The sequence below is a fragment of the Tachypleus tridentatus genome, chromosome 9 (assembly GCF_004210375.1).
Source record: "Tachypleus tridentatus isolate NWPU-2018 chromosome 9, ASM421037v1, whole genome shotgun sequence".
In the NCBI taxonomy this organism is placed as follows: Eukaryota; Metazoa; Arthropoda; class Merostomata; order Xiphosura; family Limulidae; genus Tachypleus; species Tachypleus tridentatus.
The window spans coordinates 43382599-43398074 of record NC_134833.1 but is presented as its reverse complement, the minus strand read 5'-3'; the positions used below and the strand labels follow the sequence as shown (position 1 = coordinate 43398074).

Here is a 15476-nt window from a genome sequence, read left to right as displayed (position 1 = left end):
CATCAGAGTCTGAGTAATATCTGCAGTTTTGTCTAATGTGAAAAAATATTAATCTATATTGAACATTACCACATGACACAGAAATGCACATCCCTGCTCTAACTTAATACATATTTTAGCACATAACAGTTAGGCAACCTACATCATCACAGAGTAATGATCAGTTGCACCCCTAATATTCCCCAATAAACACTCTCTTAACCATTTCTGTATTAGATGTTAACTGTGAATCTAAAATAGCATTTCTTCTGCAGGTTCCATGAACAATTGGTAAAGAAAGCCAACTTGAACAGTTTCCAAAACCATTTCTTCCTCAAAATTTGACTCTAGAATTTTCCAGTCAGTGTGACTGAAGTTAAAATCATGCATAATTATGACTTAATTAACAGGTGAAATATTAATATAATTGTAAAATTTCTCTAATCTTAACAGTATCATCTGACAGTGTGCAACAAATTTCCACTAAAAGCCTCTTTCCTGTATATTCACTAATAGAAACCCAAATGAATTCAATCTCCTTGCTATTATTCTTGATATCCTCAACCTCAACAGGATGTAACCCACATTTTACATATAAAGCCACTTATGCCCCTATCTCTGGTACTCAGTCCCTATTAAATAACCTGTAACCCTGTATTTCAAAGAAATTTCTATTACTAAAAGCACGTATGTTTAATCACATTTCAGTTCTTCCTATTATATCAAAATGTTTTTACTCTACCTGTGTTCCAAAGTCACCTGTTCTATTTCTGATACTTCTAGCATTACAGTAGAAATAATTTAAGCCTACACTTATAACAATTTCCTATGCTAAACATTTCTCTATACCTTTTTGCATTTAGTTTATCCTGGTCCTCACCACTGTCTAGTTGTAGATTAATACTTCCTTTACAATTGAGTTAATAGTCCTTTCAAACATGCCAGCCCTTATTCTATGTAAATGCAAACTATCAATTTCAAAATGGCCCAGCATGGCCAGGTGGTTAAGGCACTCGACTCATAATCTGAGGGTTGTGGGTTCAAATCCCTGTCACACCAAATATGCTTACCCTTTCAGCCATGGGGGCATTATAATGTGACAGTCAATCCCACTATTCACTGGTAAAAAGGTAGCCCAAGAGTTGGCAGTGGGTGGTGATGACCAGCTGCTTTCCCTCTAGTCTTACACTTTTCAATTAGGGATGGCTAATGCAGATAGTCCACGAGTAGCTTTGTGCAAAATTCAAAACAAATCAAATCATTTCAAAAAGCTCCTTTCTTTCAAAGAACTGATATCACAAATTCAATGAGCCTAACAAAATTAAATCCTTTTTATTTAAATGCTTCTGTCAGCCAGTTCAACTTATTAATTAGCTCCTCTGGTCTACCTTTCCCAACATCATTAGTCCCCACATGCACCACCAAAACTGCATCTCTGCTAGTCTTCTTTATTATATCTCCTACTTTGTCAGTTATGTCCTTCAGCTGTGCCCCTGGGTAGTATAATCTAATTCTTTTCTCCCTGTTTACTCCATAGATTATCCTATCTACATGCTTTGTTATAATATAGCCTCTTTAAGAGGCTAAAACAATCCCATTCTGAGCTATAATTACATGTAAATATGCTGAACTCATCTATATCTTGAATCAAATATATCAGATCTTAAATACATCTAAATATGGAACTGCAGGTCTGGATGGTGAAAAAATCTCTACTTTTAAGAAGCTGGCAAAAAGTAGCCTGTAGAAGTATGTGCTGGAGTATCAACATAGCATAGCAACAGTAACATCTTAGAAAGATGGACTGATGCCTTTATAAGATCCTTAATGAATCAATGAATGATCACTCTTGTCTTAAAAATTATCAAATCATCATTCTACAAAACATTTTGGTAAGGTCCCAAAGACGTTATAGCTAGAAGATTGCCTATCACATTGAACCACTGCCACATCATCATTTGATGGTTATTGTTGTGGAAGAAAAACCAGGTCAGAACATTTTGGCAGTAGCTTTAGGTCTAGAAAATGCCTAAATTAGAGCCCAACTCCCCATTGTTGCAGACAAAATAATCAGAATAGGAATCAGTGTAATATGTATGATTGGTAAGAGCTACATTAACTACCAAAAGATGTATCATGATGCATGGAAGCTGGCAGTGAGATTAGATCAACCACTGATAACAGTTTTCTTCAAGGATCTACAGTATTGCTAGTCCTTTTCAACATACATACCATTAACCTAGCCTACTAGGAAAATCCAACCAAATCACATTTGCTAATTTTTGGTGAATAAATTCTGCTGTATGACAGAGGCTCTAGCAAAGTTGAAACTGAAAGCAACATGCAACCATCTTTTAGCAGGGTGAGTAAATGTGATGGCACTGGAATGGTAATTAATCTTGCTAAAGTAACAGCCAAACAAATGTAATGTAACACATAAACATTTTCAGAAGGAAAATAGTACCAAAAGAAACTGTAATAAATTTCAGTATCTGTGGTTGTTCCTAAATATTCCAAACTTCTTATTGAATTTTGCTTTTCTTCTCTGCAGTATCTTTCATACTTTTCATAAAGCTGTTAAAGTATTTCTGGTACCACTTTGATTACTCTAAATTAACCAAAATAATTTATAGTCTGTTCTATTTTTAGTTGCTATTTTCTTAGCTGTGTTTGATTGGCAGTTATATGCTATGAGGTCATAAAGGAGTGGGAATGGAAGCATGTAATATGAAAATGTGAAACTGAAAACGAAAATTTACATTAGAAACAATACTTGACTAACTGCACTCTTACAAAGTCATAGTTTCTTAGCAAATAAAAATATAGTTTGAGATAGATAGAAAATTCTAAAAAATAAATTTTAGAGGTGAAACGTCTGGGCTGTACAGAAATGTAGGTGTGAACATTTTCTTTTCTTTGCAAAAATGTACTATACAAGTATTAGAAAAACGTTTTTGGCAAAGCTGCTTAAATATAATTCAAAATATTAGTTTTACTTACATAAAAAAGTTTTAATAAATACAAATAATGAAGAGTGGTACACTTATCCCACCACTTTATGCATCAGTATGTGCCATTACTGCTATGTAACAGGCAGTTGTACAAAGTAAAACTTCAGTCAAAATAATTACTACTACACAAAATATTTTGCCCCCAAGTGGCACAGCAGAATGTCTATGGATTTCAAATGCAAAAATCAAGGATGTGCTGTGGTAAGAAGAGCCCATTGTGTAGCTTTGTGCTTAACTCAGCATATTTTAACAATGTGAGTAGTATTTAAAATATAATAACTGAAGTACAGTATACCCTCACCTGTTCGCGGTTCCCCATATTCGCGGGTTAGGCTCTTAACCCTATCGCATCGTATGCCGGTATACCGGGCTAGCGTCATAACGTCATAAAAACGAATGCTCGGTAAACCGGGTTTTTGTAGGTCATAGAGACTAAAAGCGCTTTTCGAGGGTATGTCTGTATTTACTCTCTCAAGTAGTTTTATCGATTGACGTCTTTATCGAACAATTATTACTGATTGTACTGTACTGTATTATTATTACCTGAACTGTGCGTACTGTATTTATCTGTCTAAGTTTGCCTTTAAATTTGTTCCACTTTCTGTCAATTCTAATACATGTGTTGTACGCATAGAAAATGACTTTACGGTACAGTAATACAGTATGGGTAACTATACTATGCGGTGTTACTGTCCTCCTGTACTTACGTTTCTTTTCGATTAAAATATTGTTGCAGTACAAAATTAAAATGTGTTTACATTATCATTACTACATTAGTGAAATACATGACTGCATGCAATATTACTACATTATTACTGTATTAATGAGTAAGAGTGTCTGGGAAGCATTTAGTACCGTATATAATCTCATACATAGAAGTTTAAAACTGCATCCAATATTCGCGGTTTTTCGCTATTCGCGGGGGGGGGGGGTAAGAACGTAACCCCCGCGAATAGCGAGGGAATACTGTATAAATATTTAGGTTGTAATTCTGACAAAATATTAAGAAAATTGTACCTCTGACTATATATGTTTTTATTGCCTTTGTGTAATGACTTCCCACAGCAGGAAAGCAATGAAAGTATAGTGGAATTACTCAGGAATGGGTGTCTTCCTTTACTTGTTCTCCACCATCAAAGCACTGGAGGCTTCTTAAATAGGTAGGCTAAAGTAGCCAGTAGTCTTTTGAAAGAAAAAACAAACGTGTTAATAAGCCAGTTGCATTAGTCGAAGAAAACTGAAGTATACCACACGTATTGTTATTTCATATTAAATGACAAAAATTACAACAAATTCGTATTTGATAAAATCATTCAATGTGTTACAAATGTAACAAAATATACAGTAATTAAACGGATACGTTTCTTAACCATTGTCTGGGATAACATCAAAGGGTATTAAGTACACTAGTGGAACATCGTACAAGGAAACATAATGAAACCAACCTTTTAGAAGATTTCCATAACTTACGATAATAAATCAACAGTTTATTATATTTTTATTACCAATTTAGACCTAGTTTCAATCAGTCTCAACAACAACAAAAAAACTGGATATCTCTTGAAATACGGGTATGTGGCTATCTTCCAGCTATTGGCCAAAAAAACAAAAGGGGGGGCTTCAGAAGGGGGGGAGAAGATACTGCAAAAGCGTGCGGTCACCTTCTTGCTACTGTCCAGCAATGTGCACATACATATTATAACCGAAATATAATATTGCCTAACATTAAAGATTGAGAAGGACCAAAAGTACATGACGTAGGTAGTATGAGTATTGGTTTTACAAAGTACAACTTTATTTATAAGCAACATATATAACATAAAATATACACGTACATACTAAATTTTAGGGTTTTCACAATTAAAATAAAATAAACACTATGATTTTCACAATATATCGGCAGAATCAATCATGTAAAAGGAATCTGCGAGTGCAGATAAAACCCAAAATCTCAAACCAAGATTAATTATTGGATATTAGGACGCAAATCCTAGCAGTAGTATGCCATTAACGCAATTACTAGTATTAAAGTACCAGGTAAGGCTTCTATATAATGTCGTAATATAATTTAAGTATTATAAATACCAAGTGTACGCTTAATCACACATTATGAAAGAGAAAAAAACATAAGCCCTATTACTACTGTTAAAAGTATATTTTTCAAACACATTTTTAAGTGATATAATTAAAATGTAGTACCTGACAATCCTATGGGGTTTATAAGAGGCTTGGGCTCTCCTAAGTGTGTATGTGTGTCGATGAAAAAGTTTATAAACAAACACCACCTGAATCTTTTCAAATGAGAACTTCCCTCCCATGTGACAGAATACTCTACCCCAACGTTTTTCAAACTGAAGTCCCGACCTGAAAGATGTTCGCGAGATCATAACAAATATTGTATTAACAGATATTTCAGAGTATGTACAGTAATTTGCTCTCTTTTTGTGTGGGGTCCGGCATGGCCAAGCGTGTTAAAGCGTTCAACTCGTCATCCGAGGGTCGCGGGTTCGAATCCTGGTCGCACCAAACATGCTCGCCCTTTCAACCGTGGGGGGCGTTATAATGTTATGGTCAATCCCACTATTCGTTGGTAAAAGAGTAGTCCAAGAGTTGGCGGTGGGTGGTGATGACTAGCTGCCTTTCCTCTAGTCTTACACTGCTAAATTAGGGACGGCTAGCGCAGATAGCCCTCGAGTAGCTTTGTGCGAAATTCAAAAACAAATAAACAAACCTAATACTAAACCATAAAATTCACACAAGTTTTGGACTAATATAAAATTATATATAGATTTAAAAGGTTATTACACGTAAACTGTTTTTGTGTAAGTTAAGCATGAGTGAAATGTATGATTTGTATAAACCGAACTGTTCGTTATGTGTAGGGCCTGGCATGGCCTAGCGCGTTAAGGCGTGCGCTTCGTAATCTGAGGGTCGCGGGTTCGCGCCCGAGTCGCTACACTACACTAGACTAAATAACAGTGGTCATCTTTCAAAAACACCTACTGCATCAAGGTTTTTTAACTTAATTTTGGATTTACTGTCATTTATCTATTCTATAACGCTGTTTGTTTAAGTCAAATTTATGCCCGACATGACATTTTGGTTAAGGCAGTCGACTCGTAATCTGAGGGTGGCGGGTTCGAATCCCCGTCACATCAAACATGCTCGCCCTTTCAGCTGTTGGGGCGTTATAATGGTGTAGTCAATCCTACTATTCGACAGTAAAAGAGTAGCTTAATAGTTGGGGTGATGACTAGCTGCCTTTCCTCTAGTCTTACACTGCTAAATTAGGGACGGCTAGCGCAGATAGCCCTCGAGTAGCTTTGCACGAAATTCAGAACAAACTTTTTGTGTGTATGTATGCTGAGGATCATTAATTTAGGTCTATATAAGATTTTTCAACCACCATCTAATTAATAAGTGATTTATATTGTGGAATTATTTAAAATTATATTAAGTAATATAAATAATAAGAATATAATAGAAACATTTCACGAGGTACACTCGGAAGTAGCTCATGCGTAGTATAACTCGAAAGTGTAACATGAGTTTCACGTTCGCCAGTGATTTATGACTTATAATGGCTCCAATAATGGTTACCCACAGTTCAAATGGAAATAAAACAATAATATTTAAATGTAAATATATATATATTCTTACGTGTTTATCAGAATTTAGGTTAAACAAATATAGATTCATGTTACAGTCTGAAGCCGCTCTAGAAAGATTAAGGCTTATTTAGATTTATTTCGATTTGTGGGGGAGGTTACGAGGTGTGTCAAATTGACCAGCCCTGTATAGAGTAGAGGGTAGAAGAAATAACAGATAAAATAGGAAGTTTCAGTTATTAAAATATTTAAAATTTATTTTTGACGTTTTAGAGATTATACAATCGAAATGTGAGACAAATAAAAGTATTTTTATTCGTAATATGAACAATACTTTGAACTCGGAGTAGTAAAAAAAAAACTATAAATATTCATGGGCAAACATTTCATAAAAATAAATCAATAAAAAAATCTTATTTTTTTTTGGTACAAACTGCCAAATTTTTTTGATATTCACTTACTGCATTAAATGTTGTAACATTAAAACCATATACTAGTACGAATTAGATGCGTGGTCAGTCTCTGGTACCGATCCCGTGTTGAGAGAGTTTTAATCTATTAGCATAATAACATTTAAACATTTCATCTGATTTACAATTTTTATGTTTCTCTTTGGGCCCCCAGTGGTCGCCCAAGCCATAATTCGCCACTGGAGAGAAAAGGAAAGTATGTTAAAATATGTCAACCATACTACCTCTGCCATATCCACTGTTGATAAGTCCTTTATTCCTGTACCAAAGCACTTCAGGCAGGCTGGCATATGAAAGACAAAGTAGTGGTCAACATTTTATCTGTATTTATCATCAATTTTCATAAACAACTATTATGGGGTGTACTAGATTAGGCAAGTGAATTACCATTTCTCCTCAAGCATCAACAAATCAGATTTTTAGGGTAATAATTGTTAATACAACTTTTTATATTATTTTTGACATAAATCATATATTTATTATTATAATTTTATTTGAATAACTTTACTATAATTCACAAGAACTAGCCAACTGCAGATTAGTCTTCTTGTTCCTGAAGAGGATGAGGCAACAGCAGCGTGAACAGGACAAAAATATATTAATAATTCTAAGAACACATGAGTGAAAATAAATAGAAATATAACACGTTAACCACATTACACCTGCCATAAACAATGCCTATGAGGCCTTTCGCATAATGCATGCTTATTAGGCTGACTGAGATACAACAGGTATAACAATGGTCTAGGTGCTATATATACCATAATATTTCATGAACAGGATTAGGTAATTGCCATCCAGACACACTAGATATTATGTTATAAAAGAATACAAACATACATACGCCAATAAATCTGCAATTTGTCTACAGAGATTTAAAAATATGTTCGTTTACAGTTAAACACAAAACTACACAATGGGATATCTGTGCTGCGCCCATCGTAGGTTTGAAATCCGGTATTTAACGTTAAAAGTCTTCAAACTTAGACTTGAGCCACCCCAGAAATGTATAATGATGAAGAATATTTAAGGGATTAATTATCATTAATTAAACATTTATCAATTGAAAGACGATTTAATCCAAATATTTTAGGTCGTTTGTAATTAAACACTAAACTAGACAATAGGCTATGCGTGATGTGCCTACCATGGATACCTAAACCTGGTTCTTAGCGTTGTAAATGCATAGAATTATCGCTAAGTTACTAGTGTGGCAGTATTTTATGATGATCCTTTAATAAATCTAGTATTGGTTTAGTATAAGTTAAAAATACTGTGTTAATATTTTTCCATAAGAAAACTAAAAAAAGAACTTTTAAAATTATCGTACATTCTTGGATTAACTGGACTTCCCCCATCTCATTGTCATACCTTTGAATAAGATTAAGTAAATATTGAGGAAAAATAATCGGGCCAAAGACAAAAACTGAGATTTCTAAAATGGAATATGAATGTATTATATAGGTCAAACTAAAAGAATCTAAATATTACAATAATATAAAGTTTACATAAGGAATAATAATAACACAGAAAATTCATTTATGGCAGAACATGTACTAACAGTAATACAAGTTCATGGGATGAAACTATTATAGCTTGTTTTCAAGAGCTAACCATTTAACTTAGAACAACATAAACTTTTAAAATTTTGTATTTTTTTACAATTCTAACTTCGTCTCATTGTATGACTATTAAAAATGTTCGAGAATCATTAAGAATGTGAACAATAATAGTAAAAAAGAAAAAAGGAACTTGGTATTTAAAGATTAAGATCCAGCTATTCATCGTATTGGTATCTGGCGTAGTTTACTGCAAAGATTGTCCAGTAAGTTAGGAAAATATAATAATTTTGCATGACTTGTATTAAGAGTATAAATAATGAAACCTGTCTTGTAAATTACTCCTGAAGATGACGTAATTACATTGAAACATGAGTAGTTTTAAGTGAAGGCCGTTGACAATTCTGATAAACATATTTTAATTGTTTACAGTAAAACATTGAATTTTAATGATTTATTTTGACACTTTAATATACACCAAGATTGGCGTAGACTAAATACATATGTACATGATCGTAATAGTAGTCTGTTATATGTTCCTGTAACTACTTTGCAATGTGTGGTCGGAGATGTATTAGGTCCATGTGGGGATACCTACACAATTTCAGCTCTTCATTTACGTTCTGCGATTTTTGTGGGCGTTTCCAGCACTACTTTGCCTCCTGTATATGGATTTTCACCAAATTTAGCATGAAGGTTTATTGGGCTTATGGGCTTTGCGGCTTCACATTTTGTGTTTTGCACTTTTTATAGGCGTTTTTGCGTTTTATACAATTGCATGTAAGGAAAGCAACTTTTCATGGACTAAGATAACCTTTCATTAATCATAAGTTTACATAACTTCCATTCAAGGAATGAGTACTCCAACTGGTTCATCAATAAGTTACAGTCATTCTTCTAAACTGTCATAACACAGCAGCCTAACGTTCACATATAATGCTATCAGATGTGAGTTGATCCACCCACTAAAATAAGCTCCACGGAAAAATTAATACAGGCAAGTTCTACTGAAACAAGAACTTTTTCACTAAGATTTATCACATTTCATCCTTAAAATCATCTATAGAAGTCTCACATACGTGTTCATAGAATTTAAATTAAGCTAAGCGTTTTCATACACACAAGTGAGTTTACGTGATTTCTAGCATAAACATATTATCTATCACTGTTTGTCGTACAATTTCTCCCGAGTGCTCAGAAAACAATTTCTGACCCATCTACGTCTGCACTAATCTTGAAAGCTTATTACAGCTGCGAAATATGTTCTCTAAGGTGATCCGTAACTCTTGCAACTTTATAATGGTTAATTAAGAGCAACTGATTTCTGTTCTTTGTCCTGATTAGACACTTTGGGTTATGGAAGAATGATGCATATACGTATATGAAGATTGTGACGTTAAAAGTTATCAACAAACATCTATTGGTATCATTCGTTATCTCAGCAAAAGACAAAAGTGTCGCTGAAATGTCGAATATTATCTTTAGAAAAAATTACCAGTAAAAGCTCAGGTCCTTTTTTAGCAATAAAGGTTTGTTTTGAATTTCGTGCAAAGCTACACGAGGGCTATCTGCGCTGCAGTAAAGGTAAAGACGATGGTTAATTGATTTAACTTGTGTGGCGTAGATGAAATTAACTATCTATTTTTAAATTTAATCTCGCACGAAAACTCTATTTACACGCCCATTTTAAAACTAATGAGGATTGTGGGAAGCCGAGTAGGAAAAGCATCTGATGCTCAAGTGATTGATTTGATAAAATGCAGGAAGACATCCATTTAGAACTACTTGGTAATAAAAAAAAGATGAAACTTTGTAGAAAGGACAACAACTGTATGTTGTGGAGAAACAAGTGTAGAGGACGACGTTTCGAAAGTCTTCCGCCTTTCGTCTTAAAAGAAAAAAAGTTGTCACACGTGAATTTGCTTCGTTACGAGCTTAAAGTTTTCACTTCTTTCCCACGAAATCCAAATGATGAAACGGAGAACCTGATGCATGTGAAACTTTAATTAAATGATTAGCAGTGATGTAAGTTCGAAACGCTAAAAAAAGAAAAGTATAGCAGATGTCAGTTACGAACTCATTTATTTTTTTCACGAAAGACCATTCATTAACTTAGGTTCTCAACAACACTATACGAACGTTAGAATTTGGTAACTGTGTGCAAAAAACTGAATACGGATACAACAATCCAGTGGTAAAAGTGCTCGAAGATATCTGATCCCTAAAGTAAAGAGATACATCGAATATCATGTCGAGATAAGAACAGCGATTTGTTGTAGGTGGAATTAAAAAATAATACACGATATGAAGCTGAAACTATATGCTGAAGAACTGATGGGTAAAAAACTGAGCTATTAGTGGTAGGACTATTGAAATATAATATGAACATTGAAGCAAATAAATAACTGTAATCAACTGACAAGTAAAAACAATAATTATATGTTTTAGTATAAAATTAAATAATGGGCTATTTGCGCTTTGTTCGCCAAAGGAATCGAGGTACGAATTTTAGCGTTCTAAGTCTGGAGATTTACCGCAGATTCACTGGGAAAAATGAATGAAAAAAGCTGTATTTAAATAAAAGAAATTAAAATAAACTTTACTTGAGAGTGAACTAAAAATGCTACTCGCACGATCAGCTGACAGTAGAATATAGTTACCGCGAGCCTGGACTCTTATAAATCCGTAAGAAAACGTGAATATTACATTTATAATTGCCCTTCTCTTTGAACCTGACTAATCAGAAAATTAGATTATAAGAGCCCGGAGATATCTTTGCTTCATTTGATTGTCGTAGTAAGGTAAAGTAGGATACCATCCAATGAAACTCTAGAACTTCCTTGATTGGATATTACTTCAGAAGACAAAATGTAGGACTGAATTTATTACATGTTCTCAACCGATTAGTTTAATTATTGTTTTTAATTTTACAGTTATGAAATATATATATATATATCATGGGATGGCGAGATACATTTTGATAATGTGTAATCTTTTCACTTAACTGATGTAAAAGTCTTAATTCCTCAAAAATGAATGTAAAATTTTTTATCTATATTATTACTGCAATTACAGAAAATGGTAAAACGCAGTTAGTTAAATACTTTACGAACCTTTAAAATCTAAAGTTTGTTTTATTTAGAATGATTTGTAGAGGGTAGATTCAAACTGCCCTTCGTGAGTTATCTTAGATGATTTACTAAAATAGGTGAATATGCTACCCGTTTGTTTATCAATAGAAGTCATCATCGTAGGTGTTTCATAAAGGACGAAGACTACGAACGACTTTGTCACCATACACATTATGTGGCCTTACTTCATGAATTAAATCTTCGAGATAGTTCTCACTTTACGCAGTTGACCAGACAGGGTATTGTCGTCATGAAGGAAGTTATATGTATTTTACGTATGCATTTTCTTTTCTAATTATCCTTTACTCACCACAGTGAATCTGTACTTACACAGGATGTATCAGGTTGTTGCATATGAAATGTGGGATTTTCATGTTCAAATTTGAAATTCGATGTTTAGTGGCTGAAAGAGAAACATCAGTAAAATTTTTTGAAATAATATAGTATACTGTCAGGTTCATTTCAAGTTCACTTTATTTTTTTTATTTCAGAAACTAAATTATATTTATATTGATTTTTTTCAACATGGATAAAATTGATATTCGTGTAATTCTCTCGTACGAATTCAAGCTTGCTCACATTGCAGCGACAGCAATTCGTAATATCAATCATCTATCTGGTGATGGCACAGTTAATGAGCGCACAGCACAGTGTTAGATTAAGAGATTTCACAAGCCTTGAAAGCCTTGGTTGAATCAGAATCTTTCCAAACTGTGATAGAACTTGTCGACAAATTTAATGTTCATTATTCAACAGTTTCCCGACATCTTGAAATAATCGATAAAGTGAAAAGATTCGATAAATAGGTACATCACGAATTGACTGAAAACCAATAAAGAAGACGAGCTGAAATTTGTTGCTCACTCTTTACACCAAAAAAACAACAACAACAAAAAAACGGCCCATTGCTCCATGGAATCTGTGATGAAAAATGGATTCTTTACGACAATCGATGACGATCCGGACAGTGGTTTGACTGCGAAGAAGCACCAAAACCAGCTCTTCACCCTTAGAATCTTATGGTCAGTGTTTGATGGTTGTCAGTAGGTATAATCCATTATTTATTCTTAAACCAAGGAGGAACAATCAAGGTAGAAAAGTATTGTTGTGAACATGAAATTATGCATCAAAGCTGTCACGAAAACATCCAGCAATAGTCAATCACAGCGGACCTGTACTACTTCATGACAATGCTCGACCTCATGTCTTATGCGTTATTGTCCAAAAACTAAACGAACTTCAGTACGAAGCTTAACCTCTTCCGCCATATTCACTAGATCTTTTTCCTATAGATTATAACTTTTTTAAATATATGAACTTTATTTTAAGGAAAAAGTTTGTAAACCAAAGGTTAATTGAAAGTGCCTTCGAAGACTTCGTTGCGTCAAAGGACGTCCATTTCTTTAAAGATGGCATTTATAAACTTACAACTCGTTGGAAGAAGTGTATTGAGTTTAAAGAAGTTTATTTTGTTTAAATAAATTAAACAACAAAATGATTTGCTTGTTTCACATTTTTCTTTAAAAATCCAGTATATATAGATTGACTTTGCAGAGTAAAAGACAATTTAAAACATCACAGTCTCTAAATATAATATACACGATACCACTTTCTGAAGCCTAGTCTTGTCCTGATTTGCCTTTGTCCAAAGTTACTGATGAGCAGTAGAATTTTCCGAAACTGGTATATCTTGGCGATAAGCAGTGAGTAAAATGATAAAATGGATTTGATATTTATTTTAAATCTAAGAATATTTTCTTTTTGACTATTAATACTTGTTTCCAGGTTCATTACAGTACATACTAATACTGTTTTTTGAAGATTAACTTCGATGTACAGATATTCCAAGAAACAGCAAAAGTGAAAAAAAAAACAGTTGTGTTCTTAGAAGTAATAACACGTGGAACACGGTACTTTAACTTCACTGTTCGACACGCTCGCCAGCCACCGAGCTGCACTTGGACCATGATAAAATATGCCTCTATGTTACATTAAACTCTTCTTATGGAAGCTTCTGTCGTAGACCAAATAAGCCTTGTAACGTAAGATTCACCGTGTGTTTGTGTGAATTTTTTTCTGTTTTAAAACAATCATCTTTCTAAACAAATGATCTAACCTATATGAAGGCCAGTGTGTGTCACGTCACGTAGCGCTGATTTATAGAAATAGAAGTCATGAAAGTCAAAATGCATTTATTCAGATAGAATAGTTCAATTACTGTCTGCCAATTACGATTTTAATGGTGGCCGTGAGGTGTATGTATGTGCCATGAAACAATATAATTGTAGCGAGTGGTGGTATGATAAGCCTGAAGAAAAGTATAGTGTGTTATCACCTAGCCTAGAGCCACGTGCATAAAACTTATCATGAAAAAGTTTAAACTAAATCGTTTTTGTTTTCTGTTATACCACCAACATTTCTAGTTAAAAACACCCAAACTTCTTTAATTAACGGAGATTCTAAGTTAAGAAATCCAGAAATAGTTTTTTCCACTTTTTGCCTATGCGTTTCATTTTATACTTTCAGCACATAGAGCAACAAAAATATTACGTTGTACTTTTGTTGCTAAGCGACATGACATAAAAGCAATTGTTGGAACGTAGTGTTACCAAAACAGTAATAGTCGTTAATCTATCTGATTTTTGTCAATAATTGTTCCATGAATACGCCACGAATTTATTTTATGAATTTTCTTAATTTAAAGTTATTTCTTTCGGTTTATTACAATAACACTCACTACACTTCTAAGATTTCGCGGCAAACACACCCTCTTCACGGCTTCCCTGCACCACACCATTAAAATCGTAATAGGAAGAACGTAATCGAAACTTATTTGGATAAAGGTATTTTGGCTTTTATAACTCCACCTATTTTGAGATATTAAGCGTTACGTGACACACACTGACTTTTTATATACAGGCAGTGACAAAAAAATTGAAACACCTTAGAGTCAAGAAGTGTATATAATACAAAGGCTACCATAAAAGTGTGGCTCATCCATTAATTAAGCAAATAATATCCCACAATGCATAGGGTTATGTATAACAATGCTGGACAGGCCAGGTTGCCTATAATGACGGCTAGCATGCTGGAAAAGGGGACCTCACTGACTTTGGAAGAGGAGTGATTTTGGGGTTCGTTTGGCGGGAGTTTCTGTTACCAAAACAGCTATTCTTACTGATGTTCCATAAGCAGCGGTGTCTAATGTGATGTCAGCATGGAACCCCGAGGGAAAGGTATCACCAGCATACTATAATATCGTGATGTCCGTGCAGTAGTTCGAACTGCAAGCCAAAACAGGCGAGCAATCGCTGATCAGTTGACCGTAAATTTCAACCTAGGGTGAAAGCAGTTGGTTTTATCAGAAACGGTTCGCCAAGAACTCCACAGGAGGGATACTATAGTCGGTATGCAGTCCACAAACCTCTCATTGCACCTGGCAATGAAATGTTGAGGGTCCAGTGACGTAGAGAACACATATTATGGACTACCGAACAGTGAAAAAATGTGATATAGACAGATGAATCATCAATCTCTTTGTTCTTGACAAATATGTTTGTGCCAACCAAAATATCTCTACAGCCTTGAGTGCTTTGTTCCAACAATGAAGGGTTCTAAAAGTTCCGTAATGGTGTAGGTCGTATTTTCCTGCCATGATTTGGGTTCACTCATACTTAATGGTACTAAGTGATTATCGTCACCCCATATTATAGCATTT

The 15476-nt window shown here is 34.1% G+C and overlaps 1 protein-coding gene across 16 annotated transcripts in view; it reads left to right on the top strand.

The window, feature by feature from the left end:
• The window catches only part of LOC143225154 (transmembrane protein 220-like), a 111517-nt gene that overhangs the window by 20479 nt on the left and 75562 nt on the right, over positions 1-15476 (top strand). For 15 of the 16 annotated variants that reach the window (XR_013013647.1, XM_076454086.1, XM_076454078.1 and 12 more), the window contains one exon: positions 4056-4150. The exons of the other annotated variant lie outside the window; for it this stretch is intronic. Coding sequence is in view for 14 of the 15 variants with exons in the window: in XM_076454086.1 (XP_076310201.1) it covers positions 4056-4150 (95 nt within the window). In the remaining variant the exon portion in view is untranslated. The remainder of the gene's footprint in view (positions 1-4055; positions 4151-15476) is intronic. 16 annotated transcript variants of the gene reach the window in all.